This window comes from Patiria miniata, unplaced genomic scaffold (assembly GCF_015706575.1).
Source record: "Patiria miniata isolate m_02_andy unplaced genomic scaffold, ASM1570657v1 HiC_scaffold_24, whole genome shotgun sequence".
Taxonomy (NCBI): Eukaryota; Metazoa; Echinodermata; class Asteroidea; order Valvatida; family Asterinidae; genus Patiria; species Patiria miniata.
The window spans coordinates 10442397-10464716 of NW_024037063.1; the positions used below are offsets into that span (position 1 = coordinate 10442397).

The 22320-nt window shown below is 39.5% G+C and overlaps 2 protein-coding genes across 2 annotated transcripts; both read left to right on the plus strand.

Moving 5' to 3' along the window:
- The first annotated feature begins 5473 nt into the window (after positions 1-5473).
- On the plus strand, positions 5474-12268 carry LOC119731583 (fucolectin-1-like). The gene is made up of 8 exons (XM_038204773.1): positions 5474-5576; positions 8491-8565; positions 8774-8809; positions 8945-9061; positions 10031-10180; positions 10710-10799; positions 11199-11427; positions 12140-12268. Exons 2-7 carry the CDS (start codon positions 8496-8498, stop codon positions 11420-11422), a joined length of 687 nt encoding a protein of 228 aa, XP_038060701.1. The 5' UTR covers positions 5474-5576; positions 8491-8495; the 3' UTR covers positions 11423-11427; positions 12140-12268.
- A 6644-nt stretch (positions 12269-18912) lies between these two features.
- Positions 18913-20997, plus strand: LOC119731672 (adenosine receptor A2b-like). The gene has a single exon (XM_038204880.1). The coding sequence runs from the start codon at positions 18916-18918 to the stop codon at positions 19951-19953; it is 1038 nt and encodes a 345-aa protein (XP_038060808.1). The 5' UTR covers positions 18913-18915; the 3' UTR covers positions 19954-20997.
- The last annotated feature ends 1323 nt before the right edge of the window (positions 20998-22320 follow it).

Below are 22320 nucleotides of genomic sequence, written 5' to 3' on the forward strand. Positions count from 1 at the left end.
ACTGGCTTCAGGTCGTGACCGATGAAGAAACAGAAAAACTAAAACTTTGACGGGGGGATTGAAAAAGAAAGTATGACAATGACGTGACTGGGGTCCAATTTGCGTGAGACACTTTGGAGCCTCATTTTCTTGGGTGGGAAACTCAAGGTTTTTTTGGCCAATTAATAAAAAAACACCCTTCTCTTAACCTCCTCTGAATTCTGAGCTGGTGAGGAACGCACGTTAAAGGCACATGCCTCTAGTGGGACGTGTGTGCACTTTTCCCTTAAATACACCACTGCCGCCGAAGCCCGTGATCTACATACATGTCCAAATGATTACATTGTTTTGGTATAAGTATTACTACCACAATATAACAGGCCTACTGAAAAGGCCCCATGAAACGAATGTTACCGGTGAACATATTTTGTGCATTTTTCTACTCCTCTTAAATCGATGAAATTATTTGCCATCCATTTTTTGGAGTTATTTTGTATTGAAACAGTCATGTGGTTGCTAGGGCATATTTTCTGGTATTGTTAGGCAAAGCTAATCCGATTAGACGCTATAATAGAGCAGTGAAATCCATGCACCCCCAAAAAACATGGCCTTTTGAACGTTATGTTTTTCAGAAATATGCTCAGTGTGATTGAAATGTTAATTATTATAGTTTCATTCAAAATGAAAATGAAGTGTTACGTAACCTTTTGAAATCGCCCTTAGCAACCATATGACTGGAAAAGTGCAATTGTATTTTAACATTTAAAATTTCTCATGCTTTTCCTGGCCCTTAAGGGCGCTGTAACTGTGATGTAAATTCGGAAAGACACTGTTCAAATTAGGTGTTTTCTGTTCAGATTGTGAACCCAAAAATGTGCTGACTGAAAACAGTTGTGAGAACACTTTGCTCATTGGCTGACTGTCATGTACTGAGACAGCAACGAACCACCAAAGACCAGAAAATTTACTGCGGAAAATGTCCAAAAGAAAATTGACAATTTTGCTGCTGGAATACCTGTAACATTGAAGTTTCTACGATTTGTGAGAAAAATGTGCTCATTAGCTTGCTGTCATGAACTCAAACAACAACGAATCACCAAAGAAAATGTGGCTGCTGAAATAGCTGTACCGTTGAGGTTTCTGCCTGAAAATTGACATGTCACACTTTTGCTAATGAATATGGAAATTTGCATTAGCATGAGAATAAAAAAGGCACCGAAATGTCCTTAAATTGGAAATATGAACGTTGAAAATAGGGTTAGGCAAATAAAAAAATGTTTAGCGTCCCGCCCGCTTGCTTTTTTGGAGGCCGCCTCCTTTTTTTCTTTATTTTTTTTTGGGGAAAAAAGAAACTAAAAAATTATACATTTTAAAGAGTTATATCATTTTGGCCTTTTCTCTGTTGCATCTAGCCCATATAAAGCTGGGCTGTCATTTCCTGAGTCCAAGTGGCGGCCATTTAAAAAAAAAAAAGCTGGCGGCCATCTTGAAAATTGCCCGGCCGGTCATTTTGGAAGAAAAAAAAGTTAACGCACTTGGCACATATTTTGTTACATTAATTACAATTACACGCTAACGACCGTTTGTCGGGAACAAATAGAGAAAAAGTCCTTACTACTTTTGCTGTACTGTTAATTACATCAGTATTACGTAGCCCTTTGAGAGAAAATCTAAATCAAATGAAAGTTTTTTCCATGCTCTATCTATTACCCGGGGAAAAAAATCCGAATTTGACCTTTTGACCCATTGTTTTTCACCCTAACGACTTTCTTCCGCGCACCCGACGCATGTACTTATCCATATTATTCGTTGTTTATTTACGTTGCTTTTTTTTGGGGGGGGGGGGTTGCAACTCGAAAATAGGGTACGCTTAAAAAGACTCAGTTCCTGAAGTAGGGCATTAAATTTTTAACAATACCAACGCTGCGGCTGCTCCTTTTTAGTCCCATAAGTTCTGAGAAGGTAGGAGATTCAGGGGGCGGGACGGGGGTATAAGGCTCAAGTGGAAGAGCCTCAGTTTTCAGGTACGCCTCAGGGGAAGCCCTTGGTATACATAATTGCTTGTTGGATTGGCTTTTGCTACATTAACAAACTATTTAGAATAATATTTTTCTGGTTTAAATATGTTATTACGATGGCGAAAAATCAACCAAACGCCGTTAAACATCCATTTCGAGTGTGAAACCGGAAAAAATGTAATATTCATGCTTTTTACCTATAGTGACATGAAAGTTATTCACTTTTGAATGAGACATGGTAGTCCACCAAAGTTTAATTATTGAATTATTTTTTTACAAAGTATGAATTATTTGCGGCTTGACAATGACTTGGCTCTTGGAGGGCGGGTTCATTTACCCGCACAACAAAAACGTCCTTTTGCGAGGGCTGCAGACGCCTGAAATTGGAAACAAAGCTGTTTTTCCTGAACACAGTATTAAAACAAACAAATTCAAAGTTTGTTAGGGAAAAAATCAAGAGCGCGGGCAAACTTCTTTAACTCGGTCATTATTTTGTACGTGAATATCTTCTCTCGCGCCCTATTCGTTTTGTTTCAATCAACATTTTTAATGAATGGGTCACATTCTACCTTAGGAAATACAAAGAGGACTTTACCCATGCAGTCAAATAATTACAAGGCTTTGTAGATTATCATGCATGGATATAGCCGACGCCAAGTGAAGATCCCAGGGATCCAAAGCGTCTTGGGTGATGTACCAGCAGGTTTCTCCCCTGAAATGATCAGGGAACTAATTACTGCATTGGATTCTCTTTCAACCTCGGTACCTCGGGATTTCTCCTTGCATTCTAAAAGGTGGTAACAGTGCGGACAAGAGGATTGAAGAACAGGGGGGGGGGGTCACTTGTGCGGAGCCGGGGGTAGGGGAACAAGATTGTCTGAGTAATTTTGGAACTGTTAATTTTTCTGCAATTTTGACAAAACCACCGAAAAGGTGTCTTAAAATATTATGTACTATCAGATCCGTGCTCTGTATACGGCTTCGTTTACAGTTGAACAGCGCCCCAAGTGTCAAATAATCATAGCTGCCTCTGGACAAAATTCCGGCGACGCTCATGCCGATGGGATTGGGAAGGGTTCGGGGTGATTCGAAGGAACGGACAAGGGTGTAAATCCCTGGGGGATATATACCCCCGACATTTTGAGGGGGAAGGGTGGGTCATTGGATCATCCCCCATAAGTGGTGAATATAAAAACACACACACACACAGACAAACACACCCATACTCACACACACACACACACACATACACCCAGACAGAAAGAAATTGTAGCCAATTTAAAAAAATCGACAGGAAAATATCAACTTTACTCATAAAGTCAGTAATTGAAGTAAAATGCTCATAAACAGCAGTAGCATACACTCATGTCGCTGATCTGTCTTCATGCAGTGCTACGTATAGTGACGAATGGTGTTCAGCCCCCCTCCCTCCCGCTAACCGCTTTTTGAATTTTGCTACGTAGGGATGGTTTTAGAATTTTAGGGGGAGTCACTCCCCCCCCCCCCCCCCCCAGTCGTCGGCACAGGTTTACGCCACTAAGGGGACGGATATCAAAACGAATATACAGTGCTATATATATCATGGACTCTCCAAGAACCTAACTACCATAGGCCTGCTTTTCTTAAACAGCTTCTTAAACTGAGCACCGTGACAGCTCAAATTAAATTTCATTTCTATTCTAAGACTTTTGACGAATTTGTTAGGGGGGAAATCCATGATTTTCGTGGTAGCCAATCAAAAAATTGAATTTAGTCCATCGAATTTAATAATGAAAAAAAAAAGACTAAATACGCAGAGTTTCTCTTTATTCTGCCTTGAATAAGGGTTAATTTAACCAGCATTGGGTACTAGTAGAATGACTAATTTTAGCCAGCTGTTGTTTACCAGGTGAACCGCCCAACAGTTGTTTAAAAAAAAATACCCAACGTTGGGCAACATTGGAAAAATTGGTTTAAATTTTAACCAACTGTTTCTACCAACCAAAATAACCAGCTTTTTAAGAGTGTTCACATTCGCACAGTCAAGTAGAGTGTTGAAAAGATACTTATTTTTTTCATTGACTTGTGTTAACATTAAAGGACATAACCTATAAATTGTTAAGTATAGATATAAATCTAAAGCAAGAACATTTAAGGCCGTACAGCACTACGACTTTACAAAAAAATAAGCCCGCGAACACATGATTTTCACGGAAAATGGTGGTTTATTAAGCAGTCTGATCAACCTGACAACGTATCTGATCAACCTGGTAAGTAACGTATCAGATCAGCTTGGTAACGTATTAGTGTCACTTGTCATGTTCAAAAGCTCTGAGCAAGGCGACCAATTAAGTAAAATAAACTTGAAATGATATCCTACTGCAAAAAGGCTTTAAAAAAAAAGGCCAAGAAGGTTATGAAAGGGGGCTAAATGAGAAAAGAAAAAAAGGTAGGCCTATGTCTTATAGGCGTGCCATTATATTTGTCACAAGATACGTTACATCTCCGAATGTTAGTTGTATACTGTTTCATTGATTCTTCTTGCGACATATTGTGATTACTCGAATCCAAACATTTTGTAAGAGAAAATTATAGGTTTTTTTTTTAAATTGGACTGAGTATAAAACATAAGATTATGTAAGTGTTCAAGAGCGAGCATTGCAGAATTGTTACGTACTTATTGAGGCAGTCACTTTAACGCTTTTGATGGTAACTTTTGTCAAGTATTGCGTTTCGTTGTTTGTCCTGATATGTCTGCTTCTAGCGGCTGACAACCATAACAAACCAGTTTACATGATAAATAACTTGCCAGATACGTTACAAAAAAGGATTCATACAAAACGAAGTTTGTTTTGTCTCAATTGAATCTGTAGTGTAAAATATTGTTTTAATATCAAAAATAATGTTCGTCGAAACGATTAATTTCGAGTTACTGGTTTTATGATCAATTACAGTTTGCTGATACGAGTAATTGTAGGAAATGACGTTTAATCGACTCTTGTGATAGCAAAGACGTTTCTTGTCATTGCACAATGTCATCTTTAAATTAGAATGTTTGTCCTTTGTCTCTTATAGACGAATTAACTCTTTTAAGGGTGTACGACTGTACGTATGCCTTGATAGGTATTTCTAAATACAACAAATCAACACATTCTGCTTGATATACAACTATTTCTAAAAATGAATAACATGTATCTGTTTGTTTGTAACAATACGTTTTGAAAGTCTATACTAAAGTCTATACGTGACACCATCCGCTGCCCCACTGCACGTGCCAGCCCGTGCGTCAAACGCACGCAAATGCATGGTGCACTTTAGTGCACGCATGTCAGTCTTTAATCGCAGCTGTGATTGGTCAAGAAGCGTGGGTGGGGCTTTCACTGGAGTTCACATCTTATAATTTTCAGCCAATCTGGAACGTCTACTGATACCACTCTTAATTATTGGTCCTTCGTTACCACATTCGTAAGCTCTGCACCGTCCATTTACATCTCCAAAAAGTATAAAAGGTCTGGTCCTTTCTCCAAATAGATATTCCGGCGATTGTCGTCAACTAGCAAGCTTATCTCTACTTCAGGAGCACAACAGCGTCAACTTCATGTAAGTAACTTACTTTATGAGTATATGGACGCGACAGTTTACATTGTGTTAGCCTATCTGTACAAATATGCCAAACGCTCGTCTTACAGACCTGTCACGTAGAATTCATGAATCCAGTAAGAATTACCCGTAGGTAACTGGTTCGACTATGGTTTCAACTGGTTCCTGTTCCCTGTAATTCCAATGTATCCAGTTCTTACTGGTAAGTTTAACTGGTTTCAACTGGTTCTTATTGGTCCCATCAGGATCACCAGTTATTACTGGTTTATTCAGTTGGTTTCAACTGGTTCCTGTTGATCCCATCAGAATTACCAGTCATTACTGGTTTATTCATTTAGTTTCGACCGGTTCCTGTTGATTCCACACTGTCATTTCGGTTGTGTACTATATGAACCTAGCAACTAGTTGTGTACAAATATTGAACAGGTTGTGTAATATTTTACACAAGTTGTGTAAAGAACAGTTTACACAACGGGTTGCTAGGTTCATATAGTACACAACCGTTTGATTTTTACACAACCAAAATAACAGTGCATAAGGATTATCAGTTAATACTGGTTTGGTCAGTTGGTTTCAACTGGTTCTTGTTGGTTCCACCAGGATTACCATATCCGAGTTGACTTGGGGAAGCTATGCAAACGAGCTCATTAGGGTATAGACCAGAGACATAATTGACGACACAAGTTGCTAACGTGCGCTTTATATCCTATGAGAGCCAGTTGGGGACGAACTTGTACCATGTTACGAAGATGATGTTATAAATTTTTTTTGTCATCAAGACGTCATCAGGTATCAAATTACAAGCGATTTCAGGGCACAATTTGACAAAATAGTTTGAGCAAAATCTCTTCGTGTTCAATTGTTTTCGTGAGGTTACTAGACGGTGCTTTGAGCAACTTACTCATTTCCGGTGTTCCCGGGCACAAAACCACTTGACCTAAATTAATCGTAACTAAAACAAAAGCATTTTACAACAGACAAGTACATTATGAAAGTGTTAAGTGAGGGATGCCAAACACAAAAAAACATAATTTTGACGTCATCCCCGAAAGGACACCCTCCAGCGGAACATCAAAACGAGTTTAACTTTTTCAAATTTTAAAGCCCTCAAGCAAAATTCTGCCAAATTGTCCCTATATATTCCGTGAGCAACCACAAATGAATTTGCAGGATTTTATAATCATTACAGGATCAGACCGGAAGTTGGGTGTTATTATTACATACACTTGTAATTTCCACATTTCCATGCATTATTTTTACTTAATGATAAACAGGTATCCTCCTTGAACTAAATCAGTAGTCCCTTGACTGATGACGTCATCAAACTGGAAACAACGTGTACGTGTACCTAAAATGTATACTGAAATTTATCATATTCTTTAAAAGATGCATTTTTTTTTACAAAATGATTGATTGTACTGGAAATTTTGAAGTTCGTAATCCTTTGTTCTGACATAAAAATATTCAAACTTAACTGGGCAGTGTCTAATGAAATAGTTGTCTGCCCGACCACTCTGCGTTTGTAACATTACAAACGCGAACCTCTAGTTTAAACTTATTTTTGTAAGATACCGATTTAAGGCAATTGAATCAAGTCTGTGTACTTGGTGATTCAGTTACCATTGTGTACGTGTATAAAGTCACAAGTGTCTTTACGTTGGATAAGATAGTCGCCACAGTTGCTTGAATATTGTGTTTTTTAATAGAAAGTTCAAATCTAGACATATGCAGATACAGAATTCAATTTAGGCAACATGGCAGGAAAATCCATTGATGCCCGATGCAGGTATGGAACCACCATCGTCCTGATTCGATAAAGCAATTTGCTAATAATGGATTTATATCGTGTAGTTGGTGCTGTTATTTCCAACGTACATTACGTGTTTTTATGGTGCTTTGTAATAATAACGTCCACACCTTCTCAATAACACTCCTTTCCTTTCCAGTTTGCTTATATTAATATGAAAATGTGATACTGCATATTGGCGGGCCAGATTGTAACATTTTAAGTTAAACAAATTCCGGCGCGACGAATTGATGCTGTTTTTACCCCAGATACCGCATACAAAATCAAACGCTTATGTAATGCACATGCAGGCACCAGGCTATTCCTCATTTGCATATGTGTTCAATAATCTTGCACATGCAAATGATCCAATACCAGGGTGAGAGAGCAGAGGTGGGCGCGTACTGCTCGACACCCTGTTGACGAGGTTGGGTATGGAACTAGTATCATTGAGTGGTCGGGCGCAACACATGAATTAGATGCCATATGAATTAGAGGGCGCTACATAACTTTAACGGGTGCCCAACTAGGCGGTTTTTTTTAAACGTGCATATTGGGGTGAATAGGTATGGCGAGCAATACTTTGCATTACGCCAATGGTGTGCGAATTTTACTTTTAGAGATACTGGTTTTTTACGATTGTACTTGATGAGTTTACAATACAGTAGCTTAGGTGTGCATATATGTTGAGACCACGTAATTAATATTTGAAAATCAACTGTGAGAGATCCATTGAGCTGTATTAAATTTATTATAGCTTTAGGGGGAGATCTGATATTGCTGTGTATGGGACTTGCAAACTTACTTGACCCTTCTTTCCGGTCCAAACCGGAAGTGCCTTGTAATTTAAAGTTGGAAAAAGATGTGCATTTGCTTTCAGCGATGTTAGTCTCCAGCCAGTTTGTACTTTAGACAAAAAATACCGGTGACTTCATGTTAGAACGGCCTCTAGCGGCAGGTTGAAAAATGTTTTAAAATGATTTTCAGTTGATTATTGTGGCAAAGTTTAAGACATATGAAATAGATGCCGGCCCGACCACTTTGTGTTTGGAGCTCAACAAACGCGAACCTCTAGTTCTTGTTGTGGTTGCCGCTTTTATAATTCTGGGTTAACGTATCTTTATGCAGTCAAGATGAAGGCTTATATCTGCTTGGTCGTTCTGGTGTGCCTGGGCTCTGTCTTCGCGGCTGAAACTAACAAAGGTAACATGTCCTTCTTCTTTTTTTCTTCTCTTTGAACTTCAGTCCGTCTTTTATTTTTGGGAGAAAGCGGTGGCTGCAATTTACAATCCTTCCCTCGGACCACAATCAATTTCCCGTGCTAATTTGTGTTTCACCCCGAAAATGTGTTTCCCATCGCTAAGTTTTCCGTGGAGTATTAATACAATGTTCCGCCTCTCTTTCCTTTCAGCCGACGAGGTTGCTGTGAAGCAATATCCCGGATCGCGTAAGTTTCTGCAGTTGATTTCTTCTTAATTTTCTGGTTATTTAATCAGCTTTAATGTTCACGATTCCAATGTATTGCCGCATGGTGTTATCGTGCGGTAAAACTAATATTTGAATACCATTGCTTTATTCTCAGCCTGTGATCCCTTGAGCCCATCGCCGTATCAGTGCATTGAGGGCACGTTCTGCTTGGAAGTGTCGCCCAAAGTAGGCATATGCGTAGTAACGAGGAAGAGAATGGCAAATGTTGAAGGTAAATTTCACTTCTCCCGAAAAATTACATGACAGTCGTTATCGTAAACGATAGGATGTTTTTGTGAACATAAAAAGTGAACAGTCAACATTTTCCCCGTCTCATTGCTCTTCAGCTGACAAGTAGGGGGCAGCTCAAGCGGAGAAGTTTCCAGGATAATTTTCCTCTTTTTGAAGCTATTATTCCCTTTAACGGATGCAGCGATATGCTAAAACTCATTGTGATATGTTCTTTACTTTTCGTTGAATTCGGAAAAAGAGGCCTGGCTAATTTGAAAGCTGTAACACTGGCGTTAGCAATGTCTGCCAAGGTTTTCAAGCACCACAAATATCAATAAGGTTCCTATCCATATGGTGTGCAATAACAATTTGCATAAAAGCCTCCTTCACGAGTTATTAATTGATAAATATCACCCTTTTTGGTTTCGGCCGGAAAAAAAAATCCCGTCCAGATTTTCCTTACAGATAGTTGGCGCTGTAACACAAGCGTTAGCAACAATATATTAAGCTGAAATTCGGAATATACTTAGATGATAATGCGTTCAACTACTCGTGAAATAACATTTTTTTTTGTAAATTCCTAGAAATTGATATAAATACATAGATTTAGGGACATTCCGAACGATTTCTTTCAGACTTAAAGGTCTGCTTTACCAGTATACAATTGTGTGGTTTTGGCATCGATGACGGCGTCTTTTTCACTGATATGAAGTTTAGAAATTCTTCTTTCGTTATGATTTAACATTTCAATCATACTGAGCATATTTCCTGAGCAACTCGACGTTCAAAAGGCCATGTTTTGGGGGTTCACGAATTTAACTGCTCTGTTAGTGTCTAAATACGTAGTGTCTAATACAACCTTTTTTCGTACATAATGTGTATGCTGTAAATCGAACTCATCGGTTTTCATAAAAAAAAAGATCTGTATACATTCTGATATCTCCTTTCTTTACTTCGATATGACTTGCAGCTTCTCCTGTTACACTGGTAGACTTCGCCAACCCTCAAACAGAGCAGAGTTCCACTCTGACTTTCAACGGCGTAGATTACGTTTCTGGGAACGCAGTGGACGGGAATTTCAACTCGGACCTGATCAACGGAGAAACCTGCGCGCATACAGGTATGTCGGTCGCTTATCTTAGCTGACACTCACACAGTCACGTTGGTGAAACGTTTCTTCGCCTTTCAACTCCATGACCCGGGTTCGAATCCCACCCAGGCCGACTTGTGGATCTTGTTTTCAGTCCTTTACCTGAGTCCTGTTTCGACTGTCCTCAACCGATCTCTCCACCAGGCCTCCGGCACAGCTAATACTTTCTAATGTGGATGCAGTGTTCATGCGACTGTGAGGAATCATTAGACGTATTTCACCGCAGAATTTAGATACAGGGAAAACTGAACAAGTTACACTTGAAAATCGTGAGGGCTTAATGATACGAAAGAAAAATAAATAAATAAATAAAACTACAATATGAATTATATTATTGTCATAACATTTGTTAAGAACTGTATTCCAGTACAATAGAAATATCTAAATAAAAGTCAAATTCAATGAAATGTCTAAACCTATAGGCTTGCATGCTTTATAATACTCCCCGTTTCAAAGGCAATTAATTTATCGAGGCTTTGTTATTCTCCGTTATTTCCAGAAACCGAAGGGCACCCGTGGTGGAGGTTGAATCTTCTTGAGTCTCGCTGCATTGCGCAAGTCGGCATTGTGAACCGTCGGGATGGTAGCTGTAAGTTATAAAAGCTTGTCTGAATTTGCTGGGTTTTTAATCACTCAAGAATTTCTATCTCAGTTTTGTTTACTTGGCCCAGTTTGGTCGAAATAATGCAGCCTGTTATGAAAATGCCAATTTATCAAAGAGTCATGCACTATACGTTCCCATTATTTGCCATGGTTTAATGACGTTTAAACTTGGAGATTAATCGTAAGATTTTACAGATGAATGCAACTTTTTGAAATACGGACCTGGCTAAAACCAATGCTCTTTGTAAATTCAGTTTTGTCTCTTTTAATCAGGGCATCTGACTGCGAGGTTGCCCAAATTCCCTTGAAGGGTATTTACACCAGTCATTAAAAACACTATTTTCTCCATAGCTGACGTTAATCTTTGTATTTCCATACATTGTAGATGTCCGTTTGGCCGGAGCAGAGGTGCTTGTAGGGGGAATACACCGACACGAGCGGTGCGGCTCCCCCGTCAGCGCCGAGTCGGCCAATATCCCCGGCGGGATGAACCTCGTCATTTGCGATCCACCTATTAGAGGAGATGAGATCGTTATTCACATTCCTAAAGACGAAGCCACTTTGCAGATTTGTGAGGTCCTGCTCTGGGAGGTCTCTACCTGCGGATAGCTCTGGTAAGTACGACTTATCCAACATATCTGCCCCTGCATGGGCTTGTTAATTATTAGGATCATACTAAATAAAGAACCAAGGGATCACGGCATTACATACTGCATTTTGTTCTTCGTCGTTTACTTTAAACCAAAAATAAATAAATCGAAGCCCATCTTGATGTTTTTTTGGTGGTGCCTGAGGGGTCATTTCAAGAAAACACCTGCGTTGCATGTTTGTGCACACGATCGTGGGTAAAATGACTTTCCGCATAAGACGAGCTTCCGGATAATACGAGGAGATTAAAGTCCGGAGAACCTCGTAATAACGAGAGTCGACTGTGTATCCTTTTTTTAACCTGACTGGCAGACTGACTTACTAACTGACTCGTGAATGAGACTTGCTCAAGTCTCGCCAAGGCCAAAAAGTTCGAGTTATCTGGTGGCCCCAATAAATGGGTATGGCCGACCCATTGCCTTGTGAAAGACACATGCAGGAAACTTGAAAGTCTTCCATTAAATTGTTGAAATCAATTGAATACAGTTTTTGCACTCTGGAACCAGGTTTACTAGGCTCCCCTCCATTCGGTTTATCCAGACTTACGGAATCAAACAAAACAATATTCATATCTTCTGTTTTAATTTCATAAGATAAGTCACCTTGGCGAAAATCAAATCTTTCACAATGTAATGAACATGGCAATTAAATGCATATTGTTGTTCCTCTTTATTCCAGGTACGATCTGCAGCTGTCTATATGCCCAGGATGTGTATGGAATGGTCAGCAAACCAAGAAAGGAACTGGAAACTTTGGACGACTGATTTTAAGTCTAAAAGTAGAATAAGTGTACTAACATCCATTCAACGAACATTAAAATTTCACATCTAAGGTTTTTGACTTGTTCGTCAATTTTTACTCGGAAAACTTCCATTTGATTTGACGTATAGTTTATGAAAGTTAGGGTGTATAAACCATATTCAAAATTCGATAATTTAATTAAGTCGATTATAAGTCTTTTAAAAATACTTTTAGGAATTCAAAGAAACAGAATTTCAGGATAGTTTGAAATTTTTTTTTTTTTTTTAGCAAATATTGATTTTAAACTAGTTGAAAAATTAGTGGAAACCTTGTTTTTTTTATTGTTCCATTGCAAGTTGTAAATCTTCACATTATTTTCACCGTTTATTTCAAGTCTAGTTTAAGAATAAAGCATACAAGTGTAAAAGTAAAGAATAAACGGAGAAACGCTAGCCATGTACGTCTGAATTCATATTTTGAAAGATGAAATACCTACAGGAGGTGACTACAGGGATCACATGATTTTGTGAAAAATAATTGCATTAAAAGAGTTCGAAAAAGGCACGTCTGGAGCAGATAGCGATCAATTCCAATGAATACTTTTTACTCTGAGCGTCTTGTCTCTATAGTTGCAGTCGAATCAAGTGAATTTTCTTGAGGAGTCAAACAACGGAGGTATTTTGCCTGGATCATTATGCACCTCCTTAAAATCACGCTACAAAAGCTGATCAGTATTCCACCAATGGTCCCATCTTGAAATTCGTCTATCCCCGCATAGAGCGCCCTCAATGTATAGAATAGTTATTCCGGACCTCTGTGATGCGCACGGTATAGGGCAGACGTTTGTCGTCTCATTTTCACTGGATGTAAATAAACCAGAACACGATGAGGGCGCTATGTACAATGGGAGAACTACCTGTACAGAGAAAGGACGTCACATTGTATATGACTGTAGTTATCCTGATGGGTGCACCCCAGTATAAACACTCCCATACACACCAGTGCAGAGTTAAATCCCCATACTTTTATAATTCCTTTTAAAATACTCGGAACTCTCACAAGTGTTCAGACTGCACAGAAAAATGATGATCAACATGTCACCTTTCATTTTCTTTTAAATTTGGCAACTTTACACAATAAAAATAGTAGCTTCAGTGATCTGAACCCCGACACGGGAACCACTGCAACGGTTATATTTATTGTGTAAAGTTGCCAGATCGAGGCTCTGCATGCCCATGGCGGAAGTGTGAAAGAGCAAATAGAGACCCATCGGGGTGCGGCTCTTTGCGGTAATCCTTACTTTTAGGACCCCGTTCCTATATAGGAAGGGAAAGACTCACCAAAACAGTTGACTAAATGACACTCAAAATTGACATTCTGATATTTCTTGGCACATCTGAACAATTGGCAATGACACCTTCTTGAATATCAGCAGGTTAAATTTTGTGGAAAGAGGGCAGGGCTTTGATTTATGAGGAGAATTCAGGGGTAAAAGACGACGATGATAACCAGAAAACAGACTCAAAAACCAAGATGGCAAACATGAAAGCTCGACGTGATGAAAGCTCGATGCTGATTGGCTGATAAAAAATAAACATCTTATTTATTTTTAGTCTGGTTCCCAGACCAAAAGATTCAGGAATAGTCAGAATCATTTGGTCTGGGAACCAGACTAAATTGTTTATTTTTAGTCTGGTTCCCAGACCAAAAGATTAGTGAATAGTCAGAATCTTTTGTTCTGGGAACCAGACTAATTTATTTTTTTTAGCAGCCAATCAGCATCGGGCTTTCATTATGTAGGGCTTTCACGCGTGTGAGAACTACAACATGCACGTCTGACTGCGAAAAAAGGTAGGAAAGTCACATTTTCTTTGACAGTGCTTTCAAAATTACAACAAACATGACTTTATATGAAGAAAAAAGACTGCTTTAGCCTGCAAAAGTCACGTTGGTACTGGACAGTCATCTGCAAAATTCAGTTTTGAACAGAACTTAAAAAAAGAGGTGTCCTAAAAGTAAGGATTACCCTCTTTGCTTTCAGTGAGCATCATGGGCACTTTGTACTTCCGTTGTACTTGTCCCTGGTGAGGGCGCCATGAGCAAGAGGTTTACACTGAGGACTTGATTTTCTTGAATTTGGCTTGCAAGAGGCGGGGATTTGTCTCATTAAGGTGCTCACGCACTCACTTACGTAAGTCGTGTCTCACCCTTGTGAGATGATAGCCTAATTGCAACTAAGTATCCGGCACAGCGACCTTTTATTGACGTGTTAGGTAGCCTGATGACCATCTCAGAGGCCCAATTAATGTACCCAATTATGCCAGGCGTCGAAAACCACCGCAAGCCTCATTATTGATTCCCATTGGTCCGTATCAGCGCAGAAACTAGCCCCGAAAGTATAGAGCAGCCAATCAGACAAGACGGCTTTTGCTCACAAAACGTGTACAATTGTCACTCCTTTTATTGGATAAGAAATTTACGCTGCAGCCATTAAGACGGGCATCACGCAAACGGGAAACGTCTCCAAGCAAACTCCAAGCAAACTCGTTGAATCTGTACCGTCTTCATCCAAGCTGAAGCTCTGACTGAAGGTAAGAAAGATACAATTTTTCTTAATCCCGTTCTCTGTAAACGTTAAAAAAGAATAAAAACCACAAGAGTTGTCCGCCATAATGTGACCCGCCCTGCCAAAGTGAGTCCGATGTCGCATAATTTGAATTTAAGCTCTTGCCATTTTGAAACGGATATTGATCAAAAAAAATTTGTCTTCTGTTTTTAAGTAACTTTGAGGCTTTGCATGGTGGAGATACTACATAATAAAATGTTTGCGGAAACACCATGTGCGAATAATTTCTGAACTAAGAGTATGGTTCTGAAAAGAACCAGAGGTATAAACTCGACGTTCCGGTCAGTATGCTCTGACCGTCTTCAAGAGGGTGCCTAAAATCTAAGAAAGAAAACACTTAAGTAGCAAAAGCGAAATCGGTGAAGTGTGAAGTTGCATCCTGTGTGGATGCCAAGTAGGATCCCAGAGCAAGCTTGGTGTGCCCAATGAGGTGGAACACAAGGGATGCAGTCTCAGTAGAGATAGGACCTAGTTTTTTGTTTTTGTTATATTTTGGTTGTTTGATAGTTTTAGTTTAAATGTCTTGCAAAGAAATTGTTATAATGTACGAAAAAGCAAAATTAGGATTTGTTTGGTGCTTTTCTTGGTTAGGCCCAAAAAAAAGTCTCCGGTTTCTGGTATGGAGCTTGCCCAAAAAGTGGTGCGGCGACGCGGCTTTTTTTTTTTTACCTGTTTTTTTTTTGCTTTAAATGTCGGCTGATGACTGCAAATGGTGCCCGACTAAACTTAGTGCAAATATTATGGGAGACCAGAGAGGCCACATAAAGCTTATTCTCAATCATAACCCCATCTAAAAACACGTTAAAATTGTGCAGCAGCAGGATTCCAGTCAAACCAGTGAGTTTGGCGGTTTTGAGACATCATTTTTCATTGAATTTTTTTTTTCATTTTGCCGACGCGCATGGCTACGGCGACGCGCGCACATACCAGAAACCGGAGACTTTTTTTTGCCTTATTAGGCCTACAGTATTATTTGTCATGTTTCAAACCAATTATTCGCCATTGAGGCGTTTCTAGCTTTGTTAAAACTGGACAGAATGAAACAAGCACTGCAATGTCACAGAGAGGTCCATTATACACCAATGGACGTTTATTTCATTCCCATTTTATTAATGAAGTGAACTCAAAACGTGAGTTTTGCCAGAAGAGACTCATTTCTGCAGAGCGGGTCACATAGCCTATGCTCTTTAATAAAGTGGAAATTTCACTCTTTTTGAGCGAAGGTGTCATCTTTTAGAGTAGGTTTTCGCTATGATCCATAGCGAAACACCACTTTAAAATAACGTATGCAACATCCACTCTTTGGAAGAGCATCAAGACGAACAAAACACTTTTTGAGTATAAGTTGTCACTCTTTTACATTTAGAGTTTGTTTTTTTTGGTAAAATAATGAGAATTTTCAATATAAGATTTTAGGCTTTGCATGGTGGAATATCGATATCGTTTCGGTTTGCGGTAACACCATGTGGTAATAACTACTGCTTAGAAGATGTTCAGTTCTGAAAAGAACGTGTCCTGCTTATTATCAACTTTCGCTAAGTAGTTTTAGCTCTGATAAGAACAGTCCTGCTTCAAGTTCTAAACGAACTTGTTTTTTTTTTTTAGAATTTAAAGCAGGACTGTTCTTATGCGTTATTCGACTCAAGCTTTTGTGATACTTGTTTAAGCAAATTGGAAATTGTCTGAGTCTTGATGAATTCGACGCGGCTTTAACCAATTTCGCACCACAGTGATTTCTGATCATCAGTTCATTTTCTCATGCATATTTCTTCGGGAGCACGCAGACGCGTTGCGTTGCACCGCATTTTTTGGATACTTTTTTTAGGTGCATCTTATTCAAATACGCATGCACAAATAAGTGCATGCAGGAAGAAAATAGCAGTTATTGAGTAATAGGCAGAATTAAGCATTGTCGAACAATATGATAGGGAAAACAGTAATATCAATAATGGGCACTATAGGGAGACATTTCCAAAGGCTTGTGCACAGATTTTTGTTTTTAAAGGGAATATACATCATTTGCTTTTGCTGTAATTTTCAGAAATGGTTGGAATTGGGGGGTTGGAAATATATAGCAAATATAGATACACTGACTTTTGTGAGGTTTTGGGTTCGAAAATGCTATAAAAACCAAGAAAAACAATCATTTTCCTGTAGTCTGGTTCCCTGACTCCATTTAAGAAGAAACAGAGCAGTTTACATATATTGGGGAATTGTAAGGTCAGGGAACCAGTCTAGCTGGCTTGTACCCGTTCATAGGTGTGTAATCGATTGCAAACAAGTGCGATGGTCAACTGGGGCCAGTATTTGAAAAAAAGCCAGTTTTTTCCAACGCTGATCGGCCGATCAGCGTTGAAAATTGATACAAAAATACCACTTTTTTTGAAAATGACAGTATATCAGGTGCCATGATTTTACAGGATGCTTTACACTGTCATTCACTAACAGTCCAGCAAGGTATTTCAAAATGATTTGGTAGTTTTATTTTTTGATGTTTGCAAATGTTGTATTTTCCCTTTAATGGGTCACTAGGGAGACATTCACACAGGCTTGTGCACAGATTTTTTTCTAACTTTAATGACCGCTACAAAAACAAAATTTTACCTGATCCTACCCCAACGAATTTTGGTAATTTTACTAATTGGACCACGAACAATCGATCTAGCCTATTTGCGACGTTAAAATTGTGCCTCTAAATAGGGGCTGATCGAGGCATGAGGCAGACATTGAAATGTCTCCCTGATTCCACATGTCTCCCAAAGTACAGCGTGTGTCAATAAAAACGCAGGATTAGAAACAAAAATATTAAGAATATAAACCACCCCTATTCATCATAATGTTCACCCTCTTTTCAAAGTACCTTTCCTTCTCTTCACTATGCTTTTTATCCCATCTCATTTGGACAATCCTGTCCAGAGATAGAGTACATTGAAGAAGGGTTATAAATTCCAAGCTGGTCTGATTTGTGAAATCACACATACCTAATGAAAGGTTTGAATTCAGTACAGAGGAAAGTATTTGTGGATCACAAAGAAGGACATGTGTGGCAGGATTAGGCTTACACAATCCTTTAGTCCACAATCAATGTTATTAGTCAATAATTCATAATGCTTTGAAACAATTATAGTCCAGTTATTAAATTTAAGTGATACTTATCATCAGTTGTTTCAAAGAAAGTTTTGTTCTGGTTTAATTGTCTTCAATGCATGCCTGCATTGTACATAACTGGTCGTTGTGTTAAGATCATTGAATCAGACCAACCCTCAAATTCTTCGCTATTTGAGCATAATTGTGGGCCGTGAACTTGAGGGTTTGTACAAAAATTATGGGTGGAAGCCGTGCACAGGACTGTGAGCTTGTAGTTCTGTGCAATTTGGATGAAATTGGAGCCCTAAAAACGCTCTATTTTGCAATGGAGTGTAAGCGTCGTTTATCAAAATGGCGATGGGCTTCAGGACCATTTTAAGGGGTGATCATCTTCGGATGGAAATTTCTCCTAAAAGTCATAAGTTAACCCCCCCAAAATTGAAAAGAAAATGAAAGATGATGAAATTAGCTTTAATTTGATGTGTGTCTGGAATACCCTGGAGAGTTGTGAGTATTTTTCCTGAATTTTTGAATTGGGGGCATTTATCAATGGGGTCTATGGCAGTTTTTTGTACTGGTCTGTAACCAAAGGGGTTTCGGAACATAGGGGTGTCGGAACATAGAGGTGTCGGAAAATAGAGCAGTCAACCACGGACAGTACTACCTTGAACAAGAAAATCCCAAAAATAATTTTGAGTGCCAATTTGATCGGTACAGCGCCACTTAAGGGACATTCAAAAAAGATAAATCATCTCGCGCGCGAGATGATTCGTTTTGAATGTACAAGTACCTTTAAGGGTTCTGTAGATTGGACCAGAAGACCCATAATAAATACATGTACATTTTAAACCTAGAATAAACCAATATAATGGACAACGCGTAAACTATTTCCCTTATAATAATGGTCATCGTTTGGTATGTAATAGGCTGTAATAATGTTTACACCTTCTTGTGATTTCCCCCATTGTCTCGTATCAGATTGGTGCTCGTCTTCAAAAAGATGAATTTCTCTGCCGGCGAAATGGCTGACAATTGCAGCGACAGCACTGGCGCAGAAAACTGCACTTGGGCGGATCCGACCGGCTTGGTCCCGTCCTATCCGGATATCACCGGCTGGCTCCAGTTCTCCATCACGACCCAATTCCTGCTGATTTTCGTCATTTTCTTCACCAACGCTACGGTGCTGGTCCTGGTCGCCTATTTCAAGACTCTGCAGGTTTTGGAGAACTCGTTCATTGTGAGCCTGGCAGCTGCAGATGGGCTGTTGTCTGTTGCCATGATACCAGGTGTAGATATCACTCTAAATCCAACCCGAGCCGGTAACAAGTACGCTTGTCTCCTACTTTGGTGCTCCATCATGTTCTCATCAAGCGCTAGTGTGTTCTCCCTTCTTGCTCTGAGTCTAGACCGGTACCTCAAGATAGTCTACCCCCTGCATCAGTACATGACCGCAGCCAGGGTATGTGGTATCTTGGCATTCGTCTGGAGCTACACATTCATCACCGCGTTCGTGTTGCCTTTTGTCGGCCTCAACGGCATCAAGGACCCGTTCTTCGTGTGCTTCGACTTCAAAGACGTCTTCAACATCGCGCATCTCCAGTTTTACTGCTACATTAACGGCCTGGCGCCTTTCCTGTTCATGTTCGTCATGTACGGTAAGATCTTCCGGGTAGTTTGGGAGAAACTCCGGGCGGAATCTGACCAGATACCGGCCGGAGCCGAAGGGGTCGGCCGAAGCAAGCAGTGGCTCCGGCGGGAGTTGAAGGTGATCAAGAAGCTCACCATGGTGCTTGGTACGACCGCAGTATCCTGGATACCGACCACATGCATGCTGCTGAGGCAGATCTACGACCCGACCTACTACCCGACATTTCAGACCCGAGTCATTCTGAGCACCCTGACGTATATGAACAGCGCCGTCAACCCGCTTCTCTACTCCTTGCGAATCCAACCGTTTCGTGAAGCGTTGTCCAAGGTTTTCTGTAGACGGTGCCAAAGGCCCAATGCCATCCATCCATCTGGTAGAGATACTGCCTAAACCACCCTGTATAGGGTCCGATCGTTTGACGGTGGTCGTCTGGTTTCCTCGTGATCAGCCACACCATTGCATTAGGCAAGCATTTGGTTAGCAATCGTTTGTGCGGCCTGTGCCTTTCAATTTGTAATGAAAATTCATTTCTACAATGGTTCTTATAGGATAAACATTGCGGACATGATGAAGATCATTCATAAATACCTGATACAGTTTTACATTCAAATTCAAATTCAAGTTTATTATCCACACTAAAAAGTATAGAGATTCAGCTTCCACTGGCATTTCTGAACAATGACATTACATAAAATCACTAAACCAATATGTAGTACAATAAACACAGATCGCTAAAACTCACTTAAAAATAATCCAATAAAACACAGTTTAAATTGAGAGGACCACAGTAAATTGCACACAAAAAATTCTTAAGTCAACATAGCACGCACACAAAAAGGGCAACGCCATATATATATATGACATACTAAAACGAATTGACGGCTCTTTACAGTAATATCAATGATTACCTATTCACGGACACACTGAACAGGTAAATAGCGTTTGGAACAAACGAGTGCAACAACGTGAAGTGAGCGGGTCGCAAAGACGGATGCCTGATATGTTGAATTTGAAAAGGTCATTGAATGGATGTGAGGGGTCCTGCATTATTTTGTGAACTTTCAACAAAACACGCTGCTCATACAAAGAAGGTTTTGCGCAGATGATGCGCTGGGCAATCTTCCTGGGTCTTTCCAGCTTCTCGATGTTTTCTTTTGACAAGTTACCAAAGTTACAAACGAAACAAAAGGTAAGAATACTCTGGATAAGGGACTTACAAAAAAGAATTAAAAACCTGTTGTCAACACGAAATTTCTTCAATTTCCTCAAGCAATATAATCTTTGATTTGCTTTACCTGCCACAGTCTTGCAGTTGTCCTATTGGTCGAGAGAACCTCGCGTGGGTGGTTTTAAACGGTTGATAAAATACCAACTGGTTTTAAACACGCCCCCGGTGTTACATCAATTTAGACTCCTAGGAAATCTGGTCCCTTTTATCCTTTTATTGGTTGGAAGTTCACAATCTTCACTTAGGCATGCGCAATACTACCAATGAGCCGTATTTCATAGAGTCCTAAATTCACACTACACCGGCACCGCCGCGTTCTGCGCCACCGCGCGCCAATCTCTTCAGGACATTTTTAATACTGTTCGCGAGAGGCACATACCATAAACACAGCCAGAGGGGTGTTTCAGAAAGCAGGAAGTAAGATTGTTAAACAAAATCGTTGGAAATTTAACACTTTTGGCTTGTTTTGACTATTTGACCGAAATGTGCTTGGCCGTTATCCGTGTCCAGGTCCCAAGCTGGATTTTTAACGTGCTTGTTTACAAGCGACCAAGCACAAAGTCATATTTACTCCCTTAACATTAGATAGATAGAAGAGGCCGGTTGAAGCCTTCAACATTAAACGTATCAAGAGACTGCCTCAAACGTATTTGAAACAAGCGTATAGAGGTACATATTTCATTTTTCTTTTTTTCCTTTTTTTTTCCTTTGAAGCAACAAAATTGGTCGATAGGGTGCATTACAACAGACTAACATGTTGAAATTCGGCTCAGCGGATACTAAATGTACATTAATATACATTTTTAGAAAACAACGAAAACGTATTATTCACTAGTATTTTTCGGATCTCGAATAACTAGATTCCGTTGCTAACAATCGTCAAAAAAGTGTACCCTATTTTGAAACCACCTTCAATGTTAGCTTTCTTTCAAACGATGCCGCTTCTGGCGGAATAATTTCACAGGGTATTTGATACCAGTTATATCTTCGCTTTTTTATTAAGTCGGTACCTTTCGGGTAATTACAAATGATCCTACGTGGTTTTAAACATTAATCAGGGATTAACAAAAGGGTGTAGGCCCTAATTCTTATTAACACAACTTTGCAAACGCATAATGCAATTATATGTAACAGTAAAATAAATGTTTTGATTTTCTCAACTATTAACTGTCGAAATTGTTGTATGACGTTACGCTGTATCTGTTCGTTGTCGTCACCGGACGCTAATTTGAAACAATGTATCCGCCCGAGGCAAGTAGAACGTTTGGCAAAAGTAAATTGCATTATTATCAAAGCACCCACGCTGGCACGTATCAATAGACCTAAGACCTGATTTCATTTAATTATTTCAGTTCATTTATTTCCTTTGAATTGTTTACTTCATTTATATTTAGTTATTTGGTTTACTACTATGTGTCAGAAAGCACGGAAATAAATCTAAATCTAAATCTAAATCTAAAGACCTGATGACGTCACGTCACGTGCTTAGCGCGCATGTAAACAAAGCGTGACGTCATCAGGTCTTAGGT